This window comes from Chiloscyllium plagiosum, unplaced genomic scaffold (genome assembly GCF_037043375.1).
Source record: "Chiloscyllium plagiosum isolate Xiang-an unplaced genomic scaffold, Cpla_swu_hap1 HiC_scaffold_4, whole genome shotgun sequence".
Taxonomy (NCBI): domain Eukaryota; kingdom Metazoa; phylum Chordata; class Chondrichthyes; order Orectolobiformes; family Hemiscylliidae; genus Chiloscyllium; species Chiloscyllium plagiosum.
Window position 1 is genome coordinate 43,624,934 of NW_028270142.1, and position 27,049 is coordinate 43,651,982.

The following is a 27,049-nucleotide window of genomic DNA, read 5'->3' on the forward strand; positions in this document are numbered from 1 at the left end:
TCCTGGTAAATCTCTTCTGAACCCTTTCCAGCTTAATAATATGCTTCCTATAACAGGGTGACAATGAACAGAGCATTACATTTTCTTTCTAATCTATCTTTCACACTGTTTTTCCAATCCAGTTGATCCATGTGTTTGTTTCAATGCCCTCAATGTCCCTGTATCACCAGGGAGCATGCTACTCCCACGTTATGGTGGATAGAATTTTCCACAATCAATCAGATAATTAATCTCAAGGCCTCTTTCAGTATCAAATCTAAGTCTTGCTGTCTCGATGCCTTGCTCTCCAAGATCCCATTCGCAGCATTCCCAATAACAATGCTCTTGTTCCTTATCCAGGCTCTGACTGCAAAATCTCCTTTCTGTGATTTGTTCATTTTGCTGTCACTCGAGTTGATCTTTTTCATAAACTTGTGCTCAAATGTTGTTTCAGTTGCAATTCCTCATCCTGTTGTGTACAGAGTGACAATTTGTTTCTCTTTAGCAAGGGATCTCCTCAGAACATAAGATCCAAAGCATGATTCAATTAATAGGCAGGCAATTAGGGAATCCAGAGAGAGAGAGAGAGAGACGGGGACAGAAAGAGAGGAGGTGGAAAGAAAAAGAAATATTTGCATTTCCATTGCACCTTTCAGGATCTGAGGATGATGCAAAATAGCCAATGAAGCAATTTCTGAAATACTCTCCGTTGTAATCTAGGAAACGCCACAACCAATTAGCAAACAGCAAGAGCCCATGTACAACCACATGATAATAATAACTAGATATCCAGATAATAAAAATGATGTTTTAAGAAAAAGAATGCTGGGTAGAACTCCCCTGCTCTTCCAAGTTGTGGCTGAGAGGGCAAGTGAGTCCTCCACATATTCAAAAGGAAAGATATTACAACTTCTAGTTTCATCTCTGGTCTCTGTTCTTCTCTGTTGATGGACCCCAAAGTCATATCTCATTAAATGAAACCTAAACTAAACACATTCTCGATTATGTTACCTCACATTAGCTGAAGTTTATTAATAGCTTCTTTTAAAGATATTTGCATCCTGAATCGTCCTGCCCTGTCATCCTGCCAATTGTAAATATAATGGTTAATGAAAAGAGAAACAGGTTCACCTGTTTTCAGGGTCTGGCACACTCAAACTTCGTGTGACGTAACACATCTTCAGCGGAATGCTCTTTGAATCTTTGGAGTTGCTGGGTAACGAGAATGAAGGGGTTGAATGAGATTCCGTGGCCGCAGACCTGAGCCTGGGAGACTCTGGAGGGAGGGTTTCCCATCCAAGTTCTGAAACTGGAGAGGTCTTCCTGATGTAAGGTGTAGCTTCTCTCATATACTTCACTAGAAAGGGGGAAAAGAGATAGTAACTGGGTGAAGACAGGCTATTTGACAACATTACAATTCCAATGCTGTTTATTATCTTCAGAGATTCACACTGACATCTTTTCAGACACTACAAACTCAACTGCTACCCTTCACTATCGTTAATCGAACACAAGAGTTAGGAATGAGGACACACTCTCAAATGGATTGTGTTCTTTCAAAATCACCCTGGGCTTGGAGTAAAAGAGGGGCAATGACCAAGAGAGCTGGTCCCTGACAGAATTTGCTTAGCACAGACGGACAGTATAAACCCTCATGTTGCTGATGGGGAAGGAGCAGGGGAGTGCAGTTCAATGATTAGAAGATCAGTTGTGTGCCTTTTAGTACCATTCTCATCTCTAAATCAAAGACTCTGGGTTTATGTCCCATTCCAGAGACTTGAATACAAAGTTCCATACTGCTACTCCCAATGTAGTGTCAAGGAATGCTGCACTGTCAAAAAAGTAATCATGAGATGTTAATCAGAGGCCCCTTTGGTCCTTTACAGACCAAAGATCCCATAGTATTCAAAGATCAGCAGGAGAATAATAATGTGGTGTTAAGGTCAATAGTTATGCCTGAATTAATACAAATAAAAATACAGATGAAAAACGGTCATCACATTGCCGTTTGAGAGAAGCTTGTTGTATACAAATTGTCTACTGCATTGACCATTCTACAACAGTGGCTACACTTCTAAAGTTAAACACTAGACTATAAAACATTTTGGGGTGTTCCAAGGTCACGCAATGTACTACAGAAATGCAAGTCATGTTTCTATTTTTATTTCTGTTGTCTATTTCACCAAGTTCAGATGAAACGTACATTTAAAATTATGATTAAATACCGCCCTATTACACCAGGTCTCAAAAACACGCAAATTATTTTTGCACTGTTGCTAATGCTGTGTAGAAAATTCTGGGAAATCGCCCAAAGCTGCGGGAACTCCGCCGATGTAACTTGGCTGGAAGCACATTGTAAACTCTTACTTTTACAGGTAAATACAGTTAAATCTCCAGAAATATTAGAGTGTTTGAGGGTGGGTGGGGGGGGTTGTGGAACGTGACCAGTCCGGAGGAAATCAGTGGACGCCTCAAAGTAATTGACTGGGATTGTTATCAAACATATGGTGACACCAAGCTACATGAGGGAGTATTGAAACAGGTGACCAGAAGCTTGGACAAAGAGATAAGGTTCGAAGGAGCATCTTTAAGGATGAGAGAGAGATGAAGAGCTTGAGGGAGAAAATTCCAGAGCTTACACTCAGGAGTTCAAAAGGCATAGCTGGCAATGGCAAAGTGATTAAATGTGGAGAACTGTCAAAGTAGTATGTGGTTGCAGGCTCAGCTGAATATCCTTATAATGCAACACATGTCACACACACACACACACACGCACAGCTGGAGAAGCACAGAGATATTTTATAGTTATGGGGCTGGAAGAGGTTTGATAAGAGATGGTAACAGTAATTATTGAACATAAAAAGGTATCTTGCATTGGGTTCTTGTGATTATATTTCTATTATAACATGTGATTGATGTCTTTCCAGTTTGTGCTTCATTAATCACAGGTTGATCAGCCTTGCTCAGTGGTGATACTGTTTGTTTCAGCATTCAGTTATGGTTGAACTTTTGAAGTTGAGTGAAAAGTGGAGGAGGAGATGGTAGAGAAATTGTTGAAGAACAGCCTGCTCTGAATCATAGCTGTGAAACCTCTTCATGTGACAGTGCGAGTTATAGCCACGAGACAGCAGGAAACTTTATTCCCCACAAAGAAAGTAATCTTCTTTCTTGTCTTTGCAAATACAGCTTCTGAAGAGAAGGGAGATGAAAGTGTTGATCGATGTGGAATCGTATTTTGAAAAACACTACATATTGTAGTGTATACACACCCCACCACCCCCCTGCCTCGGGCACTCAGTGACAGACGGAAGGAACACTAGTTTACCCAAAATAAATTGTGGTGCGCACAGCCATTGATTTAGTTGGGATCAACTAATGAAGATGAAATGGAGATTTTACTTGGAAACTTCCTATGACCACACCGGCACTATTTTCCAGATGAGCGATCAGGGAGCAAAATCTATTTTAAATTTGCACTTCTTTAAGATGATCGAAAACCTTTGGTGTTCTGCAAAAAGTGACGTTCACAGAAAGCCCTCTGTGCGACCTTGGATTATTGTAATGTTCCAGATAATTTCAAAAGTCTCCCTTCAAAAAATCTGGATAATGGCCAATCTGATAAAAGATTAGTACATTTACACACTTGCTGTGGCTGTAGACAGGTTACATAAGAGTTTTAAAGTTTGACACTTTTACTATTTTATTCTACACTGACCCCATTTGTTAGTGTACTTTTCTAATTTCATGGTCTAGTTATAATCACCCTGCACTACTGTCTCTCTGTAACCTTCTAATTTTTCCCACAATTGAATTTTCTTCCCCACTATTTAGTTTGAAGCCCTTTCAACCCCTTTTGGATATACAACTTACCAGACTATTGGTGCCTGCACTGGAGAAGTGAAGCCCATCCCAATAATATAGTTCCCCCTTTCCCCACTACTGGTTTCAGGACCCATGAAGAGAAACCCTTTTCTCCCACACGAATCTTTGACCCATTCAGCTCTCTAATATTATTTACTCTACTCCAATTTGCTCATTAGTCAGGTATTAATCCAGAGATTATTAGCCTTGATGTTCTGCTTTATAATTTAGTTCCTAATGTCTCATATTTCCTCAGCAGAACCTCTATGTTCTACCTATGTCATTACTCCTTAGTGAACCATGCCAACTGGATCCTTCTCCTCCCACTTCAAGTTCCTGAGGAGGCGGCCTTAACCCTAGCACCAGGCAGGCAACACAGCCCTAGGGAATCACGTTCTGAGCTGCAGAGAACAGTAGCTGTTCCCCTGACATCACAGTCCCCTGCTGCTACTGTATTCCTTTTTGGGCTTCCACAACTGCACGCCACCAACACCCCTCCCCACACCCCCATACCATGGGACTGGGCTGAATTTGCTCATCCATCTAAGTGACTATCATGAGCAGTCTGCATTTACTGGCTGCCAGCAACTGCACATTAAGACACAGTAGAGACAGAGGTCACATGAGTATGGCAAGACAGCAGTGCATTTCCCAGCTCTCTGCTCTCATCCACATAAGCTGCATGGAGCCTGATCCTGTTGGACAATTGCCAGGGCTGAGGCTCTTCCATTGCTACCCTCTGGATGCTCTCACTTGTTGTAACAGCCTTCAGTCTCTGACTAAATCTGATATGTCACTGTCTCCTGGCACAAGCTCCTGGGTACATTTCTCTCTCCCTGAAACATCGCAGTGTCTGAAGGTCAGTTTCCAGCTCCTCAACTCAGTTTCTTGAACTGCAGATATGGTTCCCATGAACTGCTGTGGTGTCTACCAGGTTGGTATGGGAATGTTGCATGTTACAGTGTAAACAAACATACTGTAACCCCCGCTACTTTGTGTTTTTTTTCTTTCCTGTTGCAGTGTTCTGCAAAAATGTAACACTGAACAAAGTAAAATATTGTTTCTTCACATCTATCAAGAAAGAATCCTGCAGTACTCAGCAAGTTCACTTTTCCAAAGCAGATAAAGGCCCTGAGAAAACATATTGCTCTGACTAGCTGGCACTGGTAATCACTCAAAGTCTCTATATTTACTTTCACCGTTCCCTCAAATGATTTTGAAAAGTCATTCCAAATGTTTTGATAGATTTCCAGCGAGAGTTTTTAACCGTGAAGGTCAGGGTGTGCCGAAGGGGAAAATAAAAGTCACAAGAAGTGCCGGGTGTGTTTGAGATTAGTAACAAATTGAAGAACACTGATGTGAGTCAACTCGGAACAGACTGCTAGAGCGAGTGAAATCGTGTCACAATTTGGTGTCCAAGTACCATTATGTGCCTGTGCACATTATTAGAAATGCACGCATGCAAACAGAAGAGTACAAATGCACATGCTTACACAGGCTCTAATGCACACAAATCACACACAGGTTCACACTGTACTATTATGCATTAAATCTCACCACACCCACCCCCACCCACTCCCGTGCGCGCGCACACACACCAATTACAGAAGCACGGACACACCGTGAGGCACAGGTGGAGGATACAATTTCATAGTACAGCAGCTTTAATGGAATGACTGCCTAGACAGACTCATTGGACCAAGCTGACAGGTTTGCAAAATAGGCAAAAGTGAGGACTGCAGATGCTGGAAACCAGAGTTCAGATCAGAGTGGTGCTGGAAAAGCACAGCAGGTCAGGCAGCATCCGAGGAGCAGGAAAATTGACGTTTCGGGCAAAAGTCCTTCATCAGGAATAGAGGCATCTGCAGTCCTCACTTTTGCCAATAGGCAAAAGTGAGGACTGCAGATGCCTCTATTCCTGATGAAGGACTTTTGCCCGAAACGTCAATTTTCCTGCTCCTCGGATGCTGGAAAACTCTGGAAACCAGAGTTCAGATCAGAGTGGTGCTGGAAAAGCACAGCAGGTCAGGCAGCATCCGAGGAGCAGGAAAATTGACGTTTCGGGCAAAAGTCCTTCATCAGGAATAGAGGCATCTGCAGTCCTCACTTTTGCCTAGGTTTGCAAAATGACTATCCTAAAGCAAAGTGAAAAATCACAGAACACCAGGTCATAGTCCAACAGGTTTAATTGGAAGCACCAGGTGGTTGTGGAGGACACAATTGTAAGACAACGAATTTATAGCAATCCTAAAGCACAAAGTTAACCTTCTGCAGTTTCACCCAAAACCTGAGCTAGTTCCTTTTCGCCCATGATTTAGCCCCAGTTTCATTTCTCCATTTTGTTTTCCTGACTACACTATTTATTTCTTGTTAGCTCCCATCTTATGACCAAATGAGGCTGATTGCAAAACAGTTTTTCTGCCATAGGGAGGATCTGTCTGTCACTGAGTCAGAGAAACCTGAAAGAGACTATCTCAGTTTGAGTGAATAGGGAGAGACTGAAAGACCATTAGAGTGGGAAAGTGCAATTCCACTCAGCTCAAGAGGGGAAAAAAAATGTCCCTCAGCTAGGGTTTCTGCTCAAAATGCTACTTAGTTTCTAAAACTGGCAAAGACAGTAGCTTTAGGTCCCTCTGCAATACAAATGCAGCAGAATTACCAACTGAAACTCACTCCACTTAAGAGGAAAGAGTCGTCATCAGAGGATAATTTCATACAACAGGCTGGTTCCTACAGAGTGACACTTTTTAAAAAATATTCTATCACAGGATGTAGGGGTTGCTGGCTGGGCCAGCATTTATTACACGTCTCTGGTTTCCCTTGAGAAGGTGGGGGTGAGCTGCTACCCGTTGCAGTCCATGCAATGAGACAGAGCCACAGGGGAGTCAGATCCACAGAGGAGTTAGGAAGATTGTTCCAGGCTTTTGACCCAGTGACACTGAAGAAATGTTTCTAAATCCAGATGCTGAATGGCTTGGAGGGGAATTTGCAGGTGGTGATGTTCCCATGTATCCGCTATCCCTCTCCTGTTACATTGGCAGTGGTTGTGGGTTTGAAAGGTGCTGTGCAAGGAGTTTTGGTGGATTCCTGCAGTACATGATACAGATGGTACACATCGCTGCTACTGAGCATCAGTAAGGAGGAGAATGAATGTTTGTGGATGTGGTGTCAGTGACGTGGGTTACTTTGTGCTGGATGGAGCTGCACCCATCCAGATAATTGAGGAATATTCTTTCATACTCCTGACTTGTGCTTCCAGATAGTTGACAGACCTTAGGGAGTTAGGAGTTGAGTTATTCACTGTAGGATTCCTAGCCTCTGACCAGCTCTTGTAGCCACAATATTCATATAGCTTGTCCAGGTGAGATCCTGTTCAATGAGAATTTCGAGAATGTTGAAAGGAAGGGATTCAGTAATGGCAATACCATGAATTTTCAAGGAGTGACAGTTAGATTTTTTCCTATTGGAGGCAGTCTTTTGTGTAATGCAAATATTACTTGCCACTTGTCTTGTTGTGTTTGAACATTGACTGCTTCAGTATCTGTTGTTGAATATTGTGTAATCATGGATGAACACCCCCTCTGCTGACCTTAGGATGGAGGGAAGGTCATTGATGAAGCAGCTGAAGATGGTTGGGCCTAGGACACTACCCTGAGGAAATCCAAGAGAGATATCCTGTAGCTGAGGTGACTGACCTTCAACAACCACAACTATCTTTCGCTGCACTCGGTATAAGTGCCACTCTAATCATATATCCCTATGGGCTTCACCACATAACCTCACTTCTCTGACCAGGTTCCACAGACGCACTCCTAGCATCGGTGTTTAATATTACTGTCTTCATGAAGTCCCACGTCCCTAATTCAATTTCAAACAGAACAGAATCACCAGTTCTGAGGAAGGGTTACTCGACCCGAAATGCTGACTCTGATTTCTCTCCACAGTTACTACCAGACCTGCTGAGCTTTTCCAGCAATTTCTGTTTTTGTTTCTGACTTACAGCATACGCAGTTCTTTTGGTTTTTATCACCAGAAGAGTTCCAGCAAAGATAAGCTATCAGTTAGAGATAGATTGGAGACGTTGGGTAGTTTGCCTTGGAGAAGATGAAAAGGGGATTTGATCGAGGTACTCAACATCAGGAGGACAGAGTAGACAGGGAGAAACTGTTCCCATTGGTAGAAGGTTTGAGAACAAAGATTTGGAAGGTGTATGGCAAACGATGCAATAGTGATAATTTAATGCAACGAGTAATGAGGGAGATTTAATTGAGGCATTCATGAGGGAATTGGATTATTATCTGGAAGGAAAAGTGTACAAAGGGGAGGAGGGTAAACGTCACGAGGTATATTGTTCATTCACAAAGCCAGCACAGTACATTTCTATGTCACTATGACTCCTCTGTACAGTTATGTTGTAAACTGTGATTCAAATGGTGAGGGAACCCTCAGCACAATCCCCAACAGACCTCAAAAGCTGAAGATATGCCCCTCGATGCTCAATGGTGGGCAAGCGCTTTTGAATCATTTGCAATCTTTACTCGGATATACTTTTACCTTGCAGCTATCCCAACAGCTCTCTTCACTCACCTGACCCACCAGTAACTCCAACTCTTCCATTCTGCTGACAATGGACAAGAGCCTGGGAGTGCGGAGGCTTGTTTGTATGGGGAAAGGGGGTACACAGCTGGGGATCTGGAGCCTTCTGCAAGATTTTGACCCTTGTGTCCATTTAAAGTCCTGCTCTCCTGAGCAGGCTCTACTGGCATCAGGACAACCCCAAAACTAAACTAATGAGTGCAAACACTGATGGGGAGTTCAGTCCGAGTTTCCTTACTAACTGATGCTCCCTTCAGGAGCCTATGCAGGTCCAACTGCAACTCCCTGTGATATTACATCCCTCAACAGGGAGGAATTACTCATTATTCACTGCTTTTGAGATAAATGTCAGGCCTGTGTCTCCAAAAGGAAATATACACAACAAAAAATTATCCTTCAGTGTCTCTGTCAGTTTATCTCCATGGTTTTGCAAGTACAGCAATCTTGAATCCCTGATGTTTCTAGGATTCCCCCCACCCAAAGTCCTCAGTTTTCAATGGACAGGAGAGAGAAGGGATCAACTGGTCTCAAACGTGTAGGAGACCATTTTCTTAAAACTTGAACACTTTACTAAAAACTTAGCGAGCACGTTTACCAGGCATGAAAAGATCATTCAGATGGTAAGAGTTGCACCTAGCTGGCAGGCTCATTTCAAGTTTTCAATCCAGCTCCTGGCTGACTCAGTATTTGATTTGTTAACAGAGAATAATTATGTGATTTACTGCTGTGTACATCCTATACTTTAATGATCAATCATTGCTTCACAAATTTACTTAAGGAGTTTACAAGCATTTCTAGGCAATTTAAAAAAACCCACAAACCATGGGTCATAAGAAACTGCCAACAAACAAATACATGAAACATTTCACAAGTGCCACTTTACCTCATCCCAAGGAAAAACTAACAATCTCGTAGAATTTGACCAGTGATCCTAATCATGAAGTACACAATCACTGAAATGAAATTGAAATACTGTGAATTCTAGAAATCTGAAATAAGAACAGAAAGTGCTGGAGATACTGAGCTGGTCTGGCAGAACTTATGGAACAAGAAATGGGATAATGTTTCAAACGCGGTATCACTCTCCTGCAGAACTAAAGAGTCAGTTCAGAGGGACAAATACTGGATTCGAACTATTAACCCTAGTCCACTCCCTACAGACACTGCCACTCCTGCTGAGTTTCTCCAGCAGTTTCTGTTTTTGTTAGTCATTCACGGACATGTCAAACAAAGAAAATTGGACAGGTTCATGATCTTTTTCAAGGCTCAAGAAAACTTTGTTCTCCCATATTTTCTGAAGCTAATTTACTAACAAAAATCATCTTCCATTTCCATAGAACCCAGGATATCCTTCAAGGATCAAAGAAGGTTAAGAGAAACTCACCTAGAAGTGTTCAAAAACAGATGCCGTCTGCCAACTTGTGTTGGTGGTAGGAAGGGGGATTGGGGAGAGACTATAAAATGTCCCTTTTTCGGGGTGGAACTAGAAGCATGATGGTGAGTCAGGAGGTATTGTCTGAATGCTAACCCCTCCACAAACCCTCTCCCCATGAACTACACCACATGACAAGAGACAAAAAACAACTTGCTGATGGATCCCCTGAGGAGTAAGCCTCAATTGGCGGACCTTAGGACCCAGAAGCTTTTGGTTTCTGATTGGCGGGCTTTTGAGGCCTGCCTTGTTTGTAGGTCAATTCGTAATTAGACGACTGACAAGTGATTGAATGATCCTCGCTGGTGGGTGCACCACATCAGTCACCACCACACACTCATCTCCACACATTTCTAGACAAGGGAAAACTGCACTCTAGATAGTTGCAAAGTTATGGGAGTTCAACTCTCATTCTCTGGATTATTAGTTCAGAAGCACTACCACATCCTGAGAGAAAGAGAGATAGCAAACTCTAGATCACATTTAACCATTTTGCTTCTCTTGGCCCACAAGTGGTGCTATCAAAAGCCATCCATTGCCTAGCCTTGCCTCCTTTGGCCCACTGGCCTTCCAGGGCCCTGGCGATTTGAAAATAGAAGGCCTTATCTCCTGATGTGACACAACCGAGAGCACACTTTCAATAAGTATGTAGATGCAGTTGGTGATACAACAGTTAAGAACCGATCTCACAACAGCAGTGATTAAATGTTTATGAGGTTGTACTGACTTCTGAACAACTGTGAACATTTACACATGATCTGTTTGACTGCAACACAGAGACTGGAACAAACTAATCCAAGTTTTATTTAAAGTGGCAAGCCAAACCATTAAAATTTCAGACTGATTGGACAGGTGAACCGAACATTTGTTTGTAACATCTCTTTCAAAAACGAAGCCATGATCTTGGATAGAGAGAGACTGACAAATTGTTAGCATGCTCAAACCCAATGCAGGTTAAAAATACATAAGCCAGCCCTTGTATTGCTGGAGGCATGTTTATGATAGTAACAGTTTTAGGTGAGTGTTTTCATTGCTGACAGAGAACTGGCTGCAGGTATTAGATTCCAGTGGGGCTAGATAATGCAGCTTAACTGGGAAAGCTTTATCTGCTAGTGGCCAGAACACACACACACAACTGTTCCTGGCCCCTGGCCAGTCAGCATTGGGAGTTACCGTGAAAATAGAAAGATCGTTAAAATGAACCTATTTGGTCTTGGTAAAATATTCAAATGATCACCTTACTGGTCACCCAGCTCTATCCATCGCTGATAAAACCAGCAATTATCAAGGCTAGTTGGGTTTTCCCATTTCAGATACTTCATTTGTCAATCTCAATGCAAACCAAATGCCTGAGCTGTAGGTGGGAGCATGGCATTAATATTCTGTATTTTCTAGCTGCCTTCAGAGGTAGGTGGCTCTGAAACAGACAGTTTGGGCAATTGGTGGACAATCAGGGCTACATTTGGTGGTGATTCAAGAGCAGGAGTCATGACTTACATAAAATCTCTCAGGGCGTTTCAATTACATTGAATGATGAAGCCGATTCTAGACACTAAAATTGTTTTTTTAAAAAACCATGCAGAATATATTGAGGCATTCACGAGGGAATTAGGTGATCACTTGAATAGAAACAATAGGTAGGATTATGAAGAAAAGGCAGGAGAACGGCATTAAGTCATTTCTCATTGAGCAAGCCGGTGATAATATGATGGGCTGAATGGCTGCCTTCTGCACTGTAACTATTTTGCAATAACATGAGGACGCATTTCTGAGGAATTGTACAGCTCTGACCCACCAAGCAATAGCAGGATGACTAGGTACATACACTGAAGTAATCTGGTTTATGTCTGGTCTTGAACCACTTTGCAAAATCTTGATTAATACACGTGCCTAACAATTTCAATAATTTCTCGGTGAGGTACAAAACCAGAGTGAAATTCTGAACTGGCATTTATAAACCGAACTCTTGCTGGCTTTGCTTTGTTTCATCACAGTCAGTCAAATATGCTATTAAAATGGTATTGCATTTACTGAAAATGGCTATGAGATATAGCAGATCCCTGCACAGATGTCACATTTCCCCATAAATGTATACGGCTACTGTGCTTGTGCTGGCTCTTTCAAAGAGTTATCAATTAGCCCCCACTACCCAGGCCATTCTTTCTTCATTGCTCTGCAAAATTTCCTTTTCAAATATTTCATTCCCTGTTTTCAGCTGACTGTTGAGTCTGCTTCCACCACCCTTATAGGCAGTGCATTGCTGATCAAAAATAATTGTTTTGTTTAGAAAAAATCTTAGATCATCATTGGTTCTTCAGCAAATTATCTTCAATCTGTGTGTCCTGTCATTGCTGCTGTTGGAAACAGCTTCTCCTTATTTACACTATTGAATCGAGAAAGACAAGAATCATATGGTTGAACAAATGCCTGAAAAGCTGGTGTAGGAGAGGACATCAGATTTTTGAGGCATTGGGACTGGTTCTGGGGGAAAGTGGGATGTGGACAAGCTGATCAGTCTTTACCTGAACAGAACAGGGCCAAATATGCTCGCAGAAGACTGATAAAGAAGGGTTTAAACTAGCTTGGCAGACTCTTGAGAACCTGAAGGCTGACTCATAAGACAAACTCAGAGACGGGAACAGAAAATTAGTATGTGTCTCAGAGAAGGAAGAAGCAAAGGTTTTAAAAAAAAGTGTAAACACAGGAATTTGGCAGTACTGAAAGGTATATATGTAAATCCAAAGAGTACTGCAAATAAAACCAATGACCTCAGAGTACGGATAGACATATGACAGCATATCACTGCTCTAACAGAAATTTGGCTTAAAATGCAAGGAAAATGGTCAATTCAACAGAGTTTTCAGACAGGATAGAATTGGGGATTAAAAATGGTGGGGTATAGCAATTTTGATTCAGGAATCAATTACAACAATGAAGACATATTAAATGAATCATCAATGAGGCCGTATGGATTGACATTACCATTATATTTAGAACAAAGGGGCAGCCATGCTGTTATGAGTGTATTATATAGAGGGAGACAAACAGCAAATATATAGGCAAATTTCAGAATGCAAAAACAATAGGGCAATAATAGCTAGGGACCTCAACTAATCTATTATCAATTGAGATATGAACAATGTGAAAGCCACAGAAGGCATAAAATTGTTGAAGTGCTTTCAAGAGAACAATTTTGAGCCAGCATATAACAAGCCCAATGAGAGGGGGACAGAATTCTAGATTTAGCCTGGTGAAATAATGCTGGGCAAGTGGATGAAGTAACAATAGGTGACCATTTAGATGCAGTGACCATAATGCTGTTAGACTGAGCAGCATGATGAAAAAGGACAAAGATAGAACAGGTATAAATGCTCTAAATGGGGGATAATGAATCTTATGTAATGGAGGAGTGTCAACTGGGTGAAAGTGGATTGGATAGTTACTTGAAGGAAAGTCAGTGACCATTCAATGGGAGGCATTCAAAAGTGAGATTCTACAGGCACAGTGTATACATATCCCCACAAATAAAAAGGATGAAAGGGTGGTACTGCTTATTATAGAGCTCATACCCCTCATTATTTAGATGCATGCAACATAAACTAAAGCAGGAAACAAAAGTCTACTACAGCCATAAAAAAATTTGTAGAAATCCTACGAGAAGCATGGAGATGAAGTGATGGTGAATATGAAGAAAGAAAAGGAGGATATTAAAAATATTGACAGGTTAAAAAAAAACCAAGGAAATCTCAAAAATGTTTTATAAGTACATTAAGAGCGAGAGGATAACTAAGGAAAGGCTGAGCCTGTCAGATATTTACAAAGTACTTGCACACTGATGCAATATATAGGAGCAGGTTTCTTCATGTCTTCACAAAGGAGAAGGCTGACGCTGACAATCTAGTTCAGGAGAAGTGTGAAACAATAGACATAATAAAAAGTGAAGTATTAGAGGAACTTGCATATTTGAAAGTGAATAAATCGCCAGGGCAGGCTAGATTGTATCTCAGGTTGTTAAAGGAAGCCAGGGAGGAAATAAAAGATGCTGAAGCCCATTTTCTAATTCTCACTAGATACAGGCAAGGCACCAGAGGGTAGGAGTTCTGCAACCACTACAGCATTGTTTAAAACGGTGCAATGGATAGGCCAACTAATTATGGGCTGGGAACTCTGCTTTCAGCGACAGGCAAATTATGAGAATCAATTAATCGTGTCTCTCAGAACTGTCACTTAGAAAGAAATGATCAGAAACAGTCAGCATGATTTTATTAAGGAAATGCCATACTTTACTACCATGATTGAATTGTTGAGAATAGGGAGGATCAATGACAGTTTTGTAGTAGATGTTATCTCCATGGATTTCAGTAAAGCATTTCACAAGGTTACACATGACAGACTGGTCAGAAGAGTGAAAATCCACTGCATACTGGGAAATGTGCTGCTTTGATTCCAAAATGGACTCAATGACAGGAAACAGACAGCAACAGCAGATGGATGTTTTTGCAAGTGGAAAACAGTTCCCAGTGACATTCCACTGGGCTCTGCGTTGAGTCCCTGCTGTTGATTGTATACATTAATGATTCACACTCAATGTTACAGGCACTATTTTAAAATTTTAAAACAACAGAATTAGGCCACTTGGCCCATCGAGTCTGTTCCACCACTTCACCATGGCTGACATGTTTCTTAATCCCATTTTCTTGCTTTCACCCACTACTCTTGATCCCCTTACTAATCAAGAACCTACTTGTCTTACATACATGCAACGCTGCCTTCTACAGCAATGAATTCCACAGATTCAACACACTCTGGCTGAAGAAATTTCTGCTCCTCCTAGTTCTAAAGGGTTGCCCTTTCACTCTGAGGCTGTACCCTCGGATCCTAGTCTCTCCTACCAAGGGAAACATCTTCTCCATGTCCACTCTATCCTGGCATCTCAATATTCTGTAAGATCCAATCAGATCCCCTTCATCCTTCTAAACTCCATCAAGTACAGACCCAGAGTCTTCAACCACTCCTCATATGATAAGCCTTTCAGCCCAGGATCATCCTTCTAAACCTCCTCTGGACACCCCCTTTCAACACCTTCACTTCCTTCCTTAGATGCAATATTCACAATATTCCAAAATGCCATCTGACCTGAGCCTTCAAACAGCCTCAGCAGGACATCCCCAACCCTCTTGAAATGAATTCTAACAGTGCATTTGCCTTCTCAACCATCCACTGAAACTGCATGTTAACCTTAAGATAATTCTGAAATTGTATACAAAGTATTTTTGAAGCCTTTCCCATTTAGAAAATAGTCTATACCTCTACTTTTCCAAACAAAGTGTAGGATCTCACATTTTCCCACTTTTCCTTCCATCTGCCACTTTTTTACCCACTCCCCTAGTTTGTCCAGGTCCTTCTGCAGCCTGTCCATTTCCTCAACACTACTTGTTCTTCCACGTATCTTTATGTCATCTGTAAACCTAGTAATAATGCCCTCAGTTCCTTCGTCCAGGTCATTAATGCATAAGGTGTATAGTTGTCCCAACACCAACCCCTGCAGAACTCCACTAGTCACCAGCTGTAATCCTGAAAGGACCCCTTTATCCCCATCCTCTGCCTTCTGCCAGTCAGCCAATCCTCGATCCACAACAGTATGTTGCCCACAATACCACAGGCTTTTCTCTTATTTAGCAACCTCCTGTGTGGCACCTTGTCAAAGGCCTTCTGGAAATCCAAATAGATCACAGCCACTAACTCTCCTTTGAGGTGTAACAAGCAAGTTAGACAAAGAATTCAAATAGATTTGTCAGGAATGACAAAGCCATGATGACTCAGCCCTATTTTACCTTGCACTGCCACATATTCCTCAAGCTCATCCTGAATAACTGAGACAGAGAAAGATTCAGCAAGTGGAATGATATTGAACATGGCTTGTGTAAAACAGCTAATCTCCTGGAGTTAAACAATCTGTTCTTTCTCCAATGCAGAAGTATCTTGGAATCTAGGAATTACAAATTATCTCCTCTTATGAGGAAAGATTGAGAATTGACTTCAGAAGAATGAGACTTTGAAATGGACTTTATTTTAAGGAGGCTTGACAGGATAAATGTTAGAATCCACGTGGATAACCAGGGGGCTCAGTTTAAAAATAACTGGTCTCCTATTCAAGAGGCTAATTTCTCAACTCAGCGGATCATGAGTTTCTGGAAATCTTTTGGCTTGAGCTGTTGGATGCTGAGTGACTCAATGTAATCAAGTCTGAGGTAGATGGACTTTTCATTGACAAAGGATTCAAGGATTATGAGTAACAGGCAGCAAAGTATTATAGGAGAAAGTGAGGACTGCAGATGCTGGAGATCAGAGCTGAAAATGTGTTGCTAGAAAAGCGCAGGTCAGGCAGCATTCAAGGAACAGGAGAATCGACGTTTCGGGCATAAGCCCTTCTTCAGGAATCCTGAAGAAGGGCTTATGCCCAAAACGTCGATTCTCCTGTTCCTTGGATGCTGCCTGACCTGCTGCGCTTTTCCAGCAACACATTTTCAGCAAAGTATTATAGTCACACTCAGATCAGTCATGATTTTCTATACTGACACAAAACAGGCTCAAGGGGCTGAATGGCCCATTGCTGTTCCAATATGTTATTATCTTATGTTCCAGGACCTAACGATGAGCAAATCAGGGTGGGGGTAGGAACAATGCACTTCCAGAATAAAACATTTTCCTTTGCATACTTTTGTCAATTAGCAATAATGATTTGAGTAAAAAAAGTACTTAACTGTCAGCAAGGAATCACTAAATCAGGTGACAAAGATCTAGTCTCATCTCCAGTCGCTGAGGGGTGGAGAGGCTCTGGAACTATGGACAGATAAGGTGGCCAATAGCTAGATGATGGTTTGTGTGTGTGTTTGTGTCTCTCTGTCTGTGTGTGTGTTTGTCCTTGTGTGTCACTGTCCATGTGTTAATTTGGAAACCATAGGATGAAATTGTCTGAAATTAGTCCATTCGGAATTACCGATCCCTGTTACCAAACAATAAATATGACTCAACCTTGCTGCTGCTTGTGAATCCTAACACAAAACCAGCACATTTAACAACTTGGAGAAAGTGAGGACTGCAGATGCTGGAGATCAGAGCTGAAAAATGTGTTGCTGAAAAAGCGCAGCAGGTCAGGCAGCATCCAAGGAGCAGGAGAATCGACGTTGTTTCGGGCATAAGCCCTTCTTCAGGAATGAGGAAGGTGTGCCAAGCAGGCTAAGATAAAAAGTAGGGAGAAGGGACTTGGGGGAGGGGCGCTGGGAATGCGATAGGTGGAAGGAGGTTACGGTGAAGGTGATAGGCCGGAGAGCGGGTGGAGACGGAGAGGTTGGGAAGAAGATTGCAGGTCAAGAAGGTGGTGCTGAGTCTGAGGGTTGGGACTGAGATAAGGTGGGGGGAGGGTAAAATGAGGAAGCTGGAGAAATCTGCATTCATCTTTGTGGTTGGAGGGTTCCTAGGCGGAAGATGAGGCGCTCTTCCTCCAGGCGTCGTGTTGCCATGATCTGGCGATGGAAGCGGCCAAGGACCTGCATGTCCTTGGCGGAGTGGGAGGGGGAGTTAAAGTGTTGCGCCACGGGGTGGTTGGGTTGGTTGGTGCGGGTGTCCCAGAGGTGTTCTCTGAAACATTCCGCAAGCAGGAGGAGGCCACATCGGGTGCAGCGGATGCAATAGATGATGTGTGTGGAGGTGCAGGTGAATTTGTGGCGGATATGGAAGGATCCCTTGGGACCTTGGAGGGAAGTGAGGGGGGAGGTGTGGGCGCAAGTTTTGCATTTCTTGCGGTTGCAGGGGAAGGTGCCGGGAGTGGAGGTTGGGTTAGTGGGCGGTGTGGACCTGACAAGGGAGTCGCGGAGGGAGTGGTCTTTCTGGAATGCTGGTAGGGGAGAGGAGGGAAATATATCCTTGGTGGTGGGGTCTGTTTGGAGGTGGCGGAAATGACGAAGGATGATACAATGTATCTGGAGGTTGGTGGGGTGGTAGGTGAGGACCAGTGGGGTTCTGTCCTGGTGGCAATTGGAGGGGTGGGGTTCAAGGGCGGAGAAGCTGGAAGTGGAGGAGATGCGGTGGAGAGCATCGTCAACCACGTCTGAGGGGAAATAGTGGTCTTTGAAGAAGGAGGCCATCTGGGTTGTTCGGTATTGGAATTGGTCCTCCTGGGAGTAGATGCGGCGGAGGCGAAGGAATTGGAAATATGGGATGGCGATTTTACAGGGGGCAGGGTGGGAGGAGGTGTAATCTAGGTAGCTGTGGGAGTTGGTCGGTTTATAGTAAATGTCCGTGTTGAGTCGGTCGCCCGAGATAGAAGTGGAGAGGTCTAGGAAGGGGAGGGAGGAGTCTGAGACGGTCCGGGTAAATTTGAGGTCAGGTTGGAAGATGTTAGTAAAGTGGATGAACTGTTCAACCTCCTCGTGGGAGCACGAGGTAGAGCCGATACAGTCATCGATGTAGTGGAGAAAAGGTGGGGGGTGGTGCCAGTGTAGCTGCGGAAGATGGACTGTTCCACATATCCGACATTTAACAACTTGCCTTGACACAGTGTAAAAATATCTGTTTAATGTGGAATGTAACACAAAAGTGACTGTTAAATGCATATCATTGTTATTTTGGAACCAAGGCAAGGGGTTGGAGTTAGGACAGAGACCAGCCATAATCTTAGTGAGTGGTGGAACAGGCTTGATGGACACAATGGCATCTTCCTCCTCCCATGTTCCACACAGGGCCAAGCAGTGACATCATTGATGTTCAAAGCTTTCCTGGTTTATCTGTGGGGACATGGGTTTTGAATTATGGAAAATGGAATAGGGACAGGGATAGGTTAACTTAGCTGGTTACTGATGACTTTCTAGGAACTAATGTGCATTACCAAATGCAGGCAGGAGGAGAATTGGAGGCGATTACATATAGATTCAAAATGTTTGCTCTTAGTCGTCACTTGCACTTCTATGAAGAATGGAAACTTGGACGAGTTCTGAAAAGATTGCTGAAACCTGTGTAAGGAATGCAGGACGTGATCTATTTCAGATATAGATATTTCGGGTCATTGGAAAAGGTTATAAGCAGGTGACAGTGAATTAGAGAACCCACATTTAACCGATGTGTGGGGATTAATGTGAAGGAAGAAATGTTATTTTTAACCAAGTGTGTGGGTGAACAAATTATCAAAATCTTTAGAAATCACACAGACTGAGAAATTGTTTGGAACACAAACTGTAAGCACGTCCAGGATTAAGTGAACTTCACAAGTAGAGCTTTTGAATGTGAAAGGAAGGATGACAACAGGCTCATGATGAAGCACCAAGTTATGAAAACCAAATATTCAAAATATTCTGCAGGTCAGGCAGCATTTATGGTACAGTGATTCAGAATTCTAAGGTTCCATATTGAATCCTGGCGAGAGTTTAGAGAAACAACACTTTATGTTATGACTAGGCACAATAGTCTTCTGGATCCAACAACTGCACAACACAACTACCGATCCCATTTCTTTTTCAGATATATGTTGGTGGTGCTTTTAGAATTGCCAGTCACATCTCAACTGGACCCATCTTCTATTTCTTTACTTGTCTCATTACCAATGCTTTATGTCATTTAACTAGTCCTGCCTTCCACGTCCATCACAGACCTTCCATTTTAGTCTTTCCTCCCACTCTTTTCTGTAATATCTCCAAGTATTTTCAGTTCTGATTTTAAAACATCACTCTGAAATATTTGACCTGACTTTAACTCATTTAAAATGTATCCACTTTCTAAAAATTAAAGTTGTGCCCATTAACAATTTTTCCTCCACAGGTGCTGCCTCTCCTGCCAAATAGTTTCAGAACTTTCTGCTTTTATTTCAGATCTCCAGCATCTGCAGTGATGGACCAGAACACCATCACTGCTCAAAGATAGGAATAATGACTTTGATTTCAATAGCACCTTTTAAAGACCACAGAACATCTCGTAGGTGACACTGTCAGAAAGGCTGAGCTTAGACTATGTATGAAATATGGCACCCTGTTTGTACACAGCAACATTCACAAACATTGTGATAACAAAAACAGATTATCTGGTAAATTATGTTCATTGAGGGATAAATTAGTTCAGGATGTTGGGAAAAGCTCCCCATTTTTCTTTAAAATAGTACTGTAAGTAGTTTAACATCTCAAGAACAGCGCCATGAATAAACAGGAACACAGAAAGTAGGATAGGCCATTTGGCCCTTCGAGCCTGGTGTCCCATTCAAAACGATCAGGGCTGATCATCCAACTTGGTATCCTGTTCTGGCTTTCTCTGCTTACTTTTTGATCCCTTTAATCCTAAGAATTTTAACTAACTCCTTCTGGAAAATATTCAATACTTTGGCCTCCACCGCTTCTACAGGCTCACCACTCCTTGGGAGAAAAAGTTTCTCCTCATGGTGTAGTTGGAGGTTTGCTGTGCATAAAGCTGACTGCTGCAATTCTTCCCTATCCTCCCCCTGCAACCAGCTCACCCTAGCCAATCCTGTAAAGAGCTATGGGACATTCTGATATTGTGTAAGGTGCTATATAAACGCAAGTTCTTTCTAAATACAATTCAGTTTTGTTTCCAACACAACTGAATGTACTATTAACCACCCCAAACAAATGTCCTGCCTATTCATTCTGGGTTATTTTTGCACAGCAGTAACCGGTCAGAAGAGAAAGGGATGGCTGTGGAAATGGAGAGGATGCAGAGGACTGGGGTCACCAGCCAAGTGGCCCAATTTATTTGTCAGCTCAAATTTTGTAGGGTGGGTGGACTGGGTTCAAAAAAGAATTAGTCATTGAACTCTTCTGGTTCCTGTTGACAGTGCAAATGTTGAACTCTCCCAATTTCCAAGAATTTGGGAATATGCCATATTGGCCTGGATGTGACAATGCAGTCTCACAGTGATCCCTCTATGTTCCTGTTGAAATAGAAAAGGAAACCACTGTGAAACAGATTAACACTAAATACTGGAACAGCTTTCACATCGAGAACAATCAGGATCAGTTACATTTGAAGACTCTAAGTGGTTACAATGGAGTTCTTTCTAGCCTTTCCTTTCCCCTACCCCCAGGCTTTTTGAAGACTGCTACTTCAAGTGAACTAGCAGTCTACAGAAAGCCTGAGGGTAGGGGAAAGGAACTAAATTCAGTTTCTTTTTGCTTGTAGAAAAGCATTCACACTGAGGCTTCTTCATTGAATTCTGACCTTATCTGCATTCAGATTTCTGAAACCCTGCTATGCCCCTTCCTCAGCTTCCCCACTTCCCCCTCTGAAGTTGGTGTGGGATCTAGTGTCATTATTTTTTGTTTTGAGCCTCACTACTAACAGATATCATACTGTTCAATCGGGAAGGCAGCAAAAAGAAACACACAGTCACAGACAATGAAATAACGGTTTTTTTATACAGTCAATGGTAGTAGCCATTTTGTACATGGCAGGTACCCTGGTAGTGCCATGCCATAATATTGGCTAATCAGCCTTTACTGATGAGGACCAAAAAATAGTCAGTCAGTCAGAACAGCACATAGTGGCATGGGATCTTTTACATGCACCTGAAAGGCAACGTGTCAGTTGTGCCACTATTCACAGATTCTGAGCACGTCGGATGTTCTGTACTGTCCAGTTCCAGAGGCTGTTGCTGCAAATGGACTTCAGAAGTTTATGCGGTGGCAGAAGAATTTAGAAGGAATATACCAGAGAGAGTAGATTGGTAGAAAACATAGCACCTCCACCAATGAAGCACTTCCTCAGTACAATGCCAGAAGTAGGTTTTATACTGATGTCTCTGAATGGGGCTCGATTTTGCAACCTTATTGACTCAGAGGCAAGAGTGCAGTGTTTCTGTTAGCAAAGATGTCTTACTTCTTTGCATAAATTAATGCTGATGTAGTAATACTAATAGAAAGATACACCTGATGACTTTTCTCTTTGGTCTTTTCATGATAGTTACCTTTCTCCTGACTACTATATGTAAAGATACTGTTAACTTATCGTGTGAAATCCATATCAGTTTAGATTAGATTCCCTACAGTATGGAAACAGACCATTTGGCCAACATGTCCACATCAGCCCTTTGAAAAGCAACCCACCCAGACCCATTTTCCTACCCTACACTTACCCCTGACTAATGCACCTAACACTATGGTCAATTTAGCACAGCCGACTCACCTGACCTGCACATCTTTGGATTGTGGGAGGAAACCGGAGCACCAGAGGAAACCCACGCAGACACAGGGAGAATGTACAAACTCCACACACAGTTGCCTAAGGCTGGAATTGAGCCCAGATCCCTGGCACTGTGAGGCAGCAGTGCTAACCACTAAGCCACCATTCGTTTTTTGTAATTTTTTGAGAGAATGTGGATAACAGTAAAAGAATTTGGTGAAAGTGCAGCTACTTTTGATATCAGCTAGTTCATTTTGGACTAGCACTGGCAAAGTTCAAAGGTAAAAGAACCAGAGGGGGAAATGAGAAGATGGTTTTATTTATGCAGCAACTTATGACGATCTGGAACATGCTACACAAAAAGGAAGCAGGTTCAATAATAACTCTCAAAAGGGAATTCGAATAAAATTTGAAAAAGAAGAACATTCGCAAGGCTACAGGGAAAAGTCAGGGAGCGGGAGACTAATTTTATAGACCGTTCAAAGAATCAGTGCAGTTGTGATGGGCCAAATGGCCCTTTTTTGTACTCCATAATCTGCTTCTGTATTGTAGGATTCCAAGTAGAGTATATTGCACCAGAATATCGTTTTACCCATGTTGATTGAACACAATTAACTTTTAAAACATGTTGCAAGGACTGAACAGAAGCTTTGCTCACGTCAACAAATTGAGGAACAATGGTTTTATTTATCCTTGCAAGAAACAAGTCCTGTGCATTTAATGACTTGGATTACGAAAATGACGACGGCTGTCAGGACCATATGAAAATTGGCATTTTGCACCTCCTGTGCATTTGCACACTGGGCTGGCTCACCAATATCGAGAGACCCATTGGCCAGCAGTTCAGTGTAAGGATCTTGTCAGCTGCACCTTCTGTAGAACATATGCTGTTTTTGTATTCTAGTCAGTGGAACTGCATTACAAAATCTTTCTCGTGTGAACTATTCAGCCCAACTCGTTTATGCTAATGTTCCACATAATTGGCCAACCATCTATCATCTCACCCCATCAACATTCTCTTTATTCAATTCCCCCTTGTTAGATTCAGCATTCCTCCAAATGCATCTACACTAATCTCAGCTATTCCCTGTGGTAGAGAATTTCACATTCTTACCACTCTCTAGTACAGACATTTCACCTGACTTCCTGATTGAATTTATGGATCTTACGTTGAGAGGTTCTAGTTCTTTCTCTCCACAAGTAGAAATGTCTTCTCTATACCCACTCTCTCAAAAACTTTCATAACTTTAAAAACCTACGAGCTCCCCCCAACGTTTTTGTTTCTCGAAAAATTAACCTAATCTCTCCTGATAGATACTACATTTAGCAACTTTGTCACACAGAAATGGATAGCTTTTTTTGTTAGGTTAATATCTTAAGGGGTATAAAACCAAGGTAGTAAAGCGAGTTAGGATATAGATCAACTATGTTCCAACGGAATGGTGGGACAGAACTGAGCAGTTGCATGGTCTACTCTTGTTTTGATATCAGCTTTTACACCTTGGTCATTATAACATGTGGTCATACTCTCCATCTCTGTCATGGCACAAACCTATAATGATAAAAATAAATTCCTATGATTTAATAAAGAATGAGCTTTTGATGGTATGAGATATAGCTCCAATAACACCCAAGAGGTTTGACACCATCTGATTGGTACCACAGCCACTCCCTCCACTACTGATGTTAAGTAGCAGCACTATGTACAACATACTATCTACAAGACACTGCAGAAATTCACCAAAGATCCTCAGACAGAGCCTTCCAAACCCATGAGCACTTCCATCTGGAAGAACAAGGGCAACAGATACACAGGAACTCCATCAATGCTGAGTTCCCATCCAAGTCTCCCATCATCTTGGCTTGGAAACTTAATCGCTATTGCTTCACGATCACTGGATCAAAATCCTGGAATTACCCAAGGGCATTGTGGGTCAACCCACAGCACATGGACTCCAGTGGCTCACTATCACTTTCTCAGGGCAGGTAGGGACGGACAATAAATGCTGACCAGCCAGCAATGCCCACATGCCACAAATGAATAAACAATCGCACCGTTTGCAACTTCCCTTGAAGCCACACACCATTTGGCCTTACAATGATAAGAAATAGGAACAGAACCAGGCCATGTGTGTACTGCACTACTGAAGATGGCCATGGCTAATCTGATTATTCTCAATCTGATTCTCCTCCAAGCTTTGAGCATCTTGTAACCATGTCTCCACCATGGTTATGAAGCTATTCCCATTTACTGCTATTTGTACCATGAATTAATTTGCTTTTAATGCAATGGATTAAGTAAAGAGCCATTAATTTGGCCTTTTTACCTTTTGTTCCTCCTTTGTCCTTACTTGTTGCGTTTTTGTATTGTTTGTACACGATGTCCCTTCCTGTTCCACTCTAGGTATCCTTGTTAAAACAGCTCCCCTGCAAAGCTGCTATGTTCTTTTGTTTTGCAAGTTTACACTGCTCACCCCTCCACCACCCACTTCAGATCCCTAACCCCCTCAGCGTAGGTTAAAGGCCCTCTCATCAGCTGTAGTAACTGGATTTGCAAGAACACTGGCCCCCGGCATGGTTCAAGTGAAGCACATCCAACAGGGCCAGCTCCCCGCCAAGACCCATGAATGGAAACCTATTCCTGCCACAGTAATCATTAAGCATTTAATTCTTTGAATTGATTTATCCCATGCCAATTTTCCTGTGCGTCAGGTAGTAATCCTAAAATTGCCATTAGATTAGATTAGATTAGATTCCATAGAGTGTGGAAACAAGCCCTTCGGCCCAACCAGTCCACACTGACCCTCCGAAGAGTAACCCACCCAGACCCATTTCCCTCTGACTAATGCACCTAACACTAGTCCCCATACCAGGCTCATCTACAATCACACCCGCCCATCCTTGATCATACACCAAATTTGAATGATCTAATCTAAGGGGTGTGACTGCTGTCTAGAGCAAAATGTTCAACTGACTTCTCCCTCATGTGACATTACATGTACAGTTCGGTTCACAGGTCCTCATCTCAGATCCCTAGTTGCCCAAGTTCCAAACTCTTGCCAAAGAGGTGTTCACAGTTAATCACAGAGGTCCAACAGCTTCCATGTACTTCAACTGCAACATATCATTCAACTTGCCATGTCTATTTTATTTTAATCAAGTCAGTAATTGAAGTTACTAAAGTGTCTACAGTTGAAGAACTCCTACACTTAGAACTTAGTGTTATTAATCTTGTTTGTAACACATTACCTTTTTTTAAAACAAAAAAGAAAATGCTTTAAGACCTGAATACAAACTGAACTCCTTGCTTTGACTTTAATGACTGAAAATACTCAGCAATCGGGTGCTCTACTTGGGCAAAATCAACCAAATATCTCTCCCTATCCCCCACTGAACTCGGAGACGTTTAATTCCGGAACACTATTGTAAGTCACACTAGGTCAGCTACTTATATATGTTCCAGGATCCACTTTCAGCTGGTTCTCAATTAGGCTGCTCTTTCAATACCCCCATTAAGAATAAATCTACTTAAAGCTTGCAACTACAGTTCAAGACAGTGGCTCACAATCTCCTTCCTAAGAGTAATAGGAGGTGGGCAATAAATGCCAGTCTCTGATTGCTCGGGGAGTTGCCAGGCAGATTTCTGCACGACCAAGATATTGATATCCCAACACTAGCTGTGTAAAGTGTCTGACAACTTCGATATCATTGAGCTTCCCCATGGAAGAACATGGTGCTCCTCCAAACAGCTGGTAGGAAAGCCATGAGCAGTAAATTCCAGCTCATGTTATACTTAGAATTACAGTGGGCCCCAAAATATCAATGAACACATCCAATCAGATGTCAAAACTCAAAACATATTTTTGCATCAAGCTCCCATTCATAATTTCTGAACCCTCACACACTCCCTCCCTCCTCAGCTGGACCAAAGCAGTTTGCAAATGTGGAGATGGTTCTCCGAGGTGGATGTAAAGGATCCCATGGTGTTATTTCACAGAAAAGCAGGGGAGTTCTAATACCAAAAAGAGAAAATACTGGAAAATCTCAGCAGGTCTGGCAACATCTGTAAAGGAGAGAAAAGAATTGACTGTTTGAGTCTAACTGACCCTTTGTCAAAGCTGAACTGAGTTAGACTCGAAACGTCAGCTCTTATCTCTCCTTACAGATGCTGCCAGACCTGCTGAGATTTTCCAGCATTTTCTCTTTTGGTTTCAGATTCCAGCATCCACAGTAATTTGCTTTTACATAGGGGAGTTCTAATGGTTGTCCAAATAAATAAATATTTCTTTTATTCAAAATCACAATATCAGTTTACCTGGTCATTATCACATGGTGTCAAGTTGCAACAGGTTCAACATTTCAAACATACAGTCGGTTCTGATATAACGGGATAGTTCCGGTTCTCGTGCAATCTCACATCATAAGAAAATCGCACAATAGCTGCGCCATGTAAAGCCAACTCGCATTGAAGCAACACGGGTTACAGTAGAACCAACTGTATTTTATTCGTTTTAAGGTGCTTTAGGATATTCTGAGATCATGAAAGGTGCTATAGAAATTAATGCAAGTTTTACTTATTTACTGCCTCCTTAGCCTGTATTCTAAGCTGTTTAACTGAGCCTTCAGCTTTTTCTTTAGTTTTCAAAAAGGTTGGCTTGTATGCTTCGTGCATGAACATTAAAACGTCAAACTTTGAGAAACATTCACTTCTGTAAACTTTATTTGATTTTTCCTGTATATATTCAAAGTGCTGTTAAAATAATTTGAAGCAATTCCCAAGTGATTACTCAACGATTACAATTATTCCCATCAGAAGTATTGATGCAAATCCAAACTGCTCCTGGGAGTGCATTTTCACAGATATACATAAAGTGTTTTACTAATAACAGTTATAATGAACTAAAACTAATTCCAAGTCCTTTTCTTTTGTTCTCACTGCAGAGCCAAATCAAACTGTAAAGCTGCAGAGAAGGTAAAGTTTCCCTAAAGGTCAAAGGCAGC

The 27,049-nt window shown here is 42.1% G+C and overlaps 1 protein-coding gene across 1 annotated transcript in view; it reads right to left on the bottom strand.

Moving 5' to 3' along the window:
* sntb1 (syntrophin, basic 1) overlaps nt 1-27,049 on the bottom strand; it is a 126,964-nt gene that overhangs the window by 46,209 nt on the left and 53,706 nt on the right. Inside the window, exon 3 of the mRNA XM_043688683.2 lies at nt 1,111-1,336. Coding sequence (XP_043544618.2) covers nt 1,111-1,336 — 226 coding nt within the window. The remainder of the gene's footprint in view (nt 1-1,110; nt 1,337-27,049) is intronic.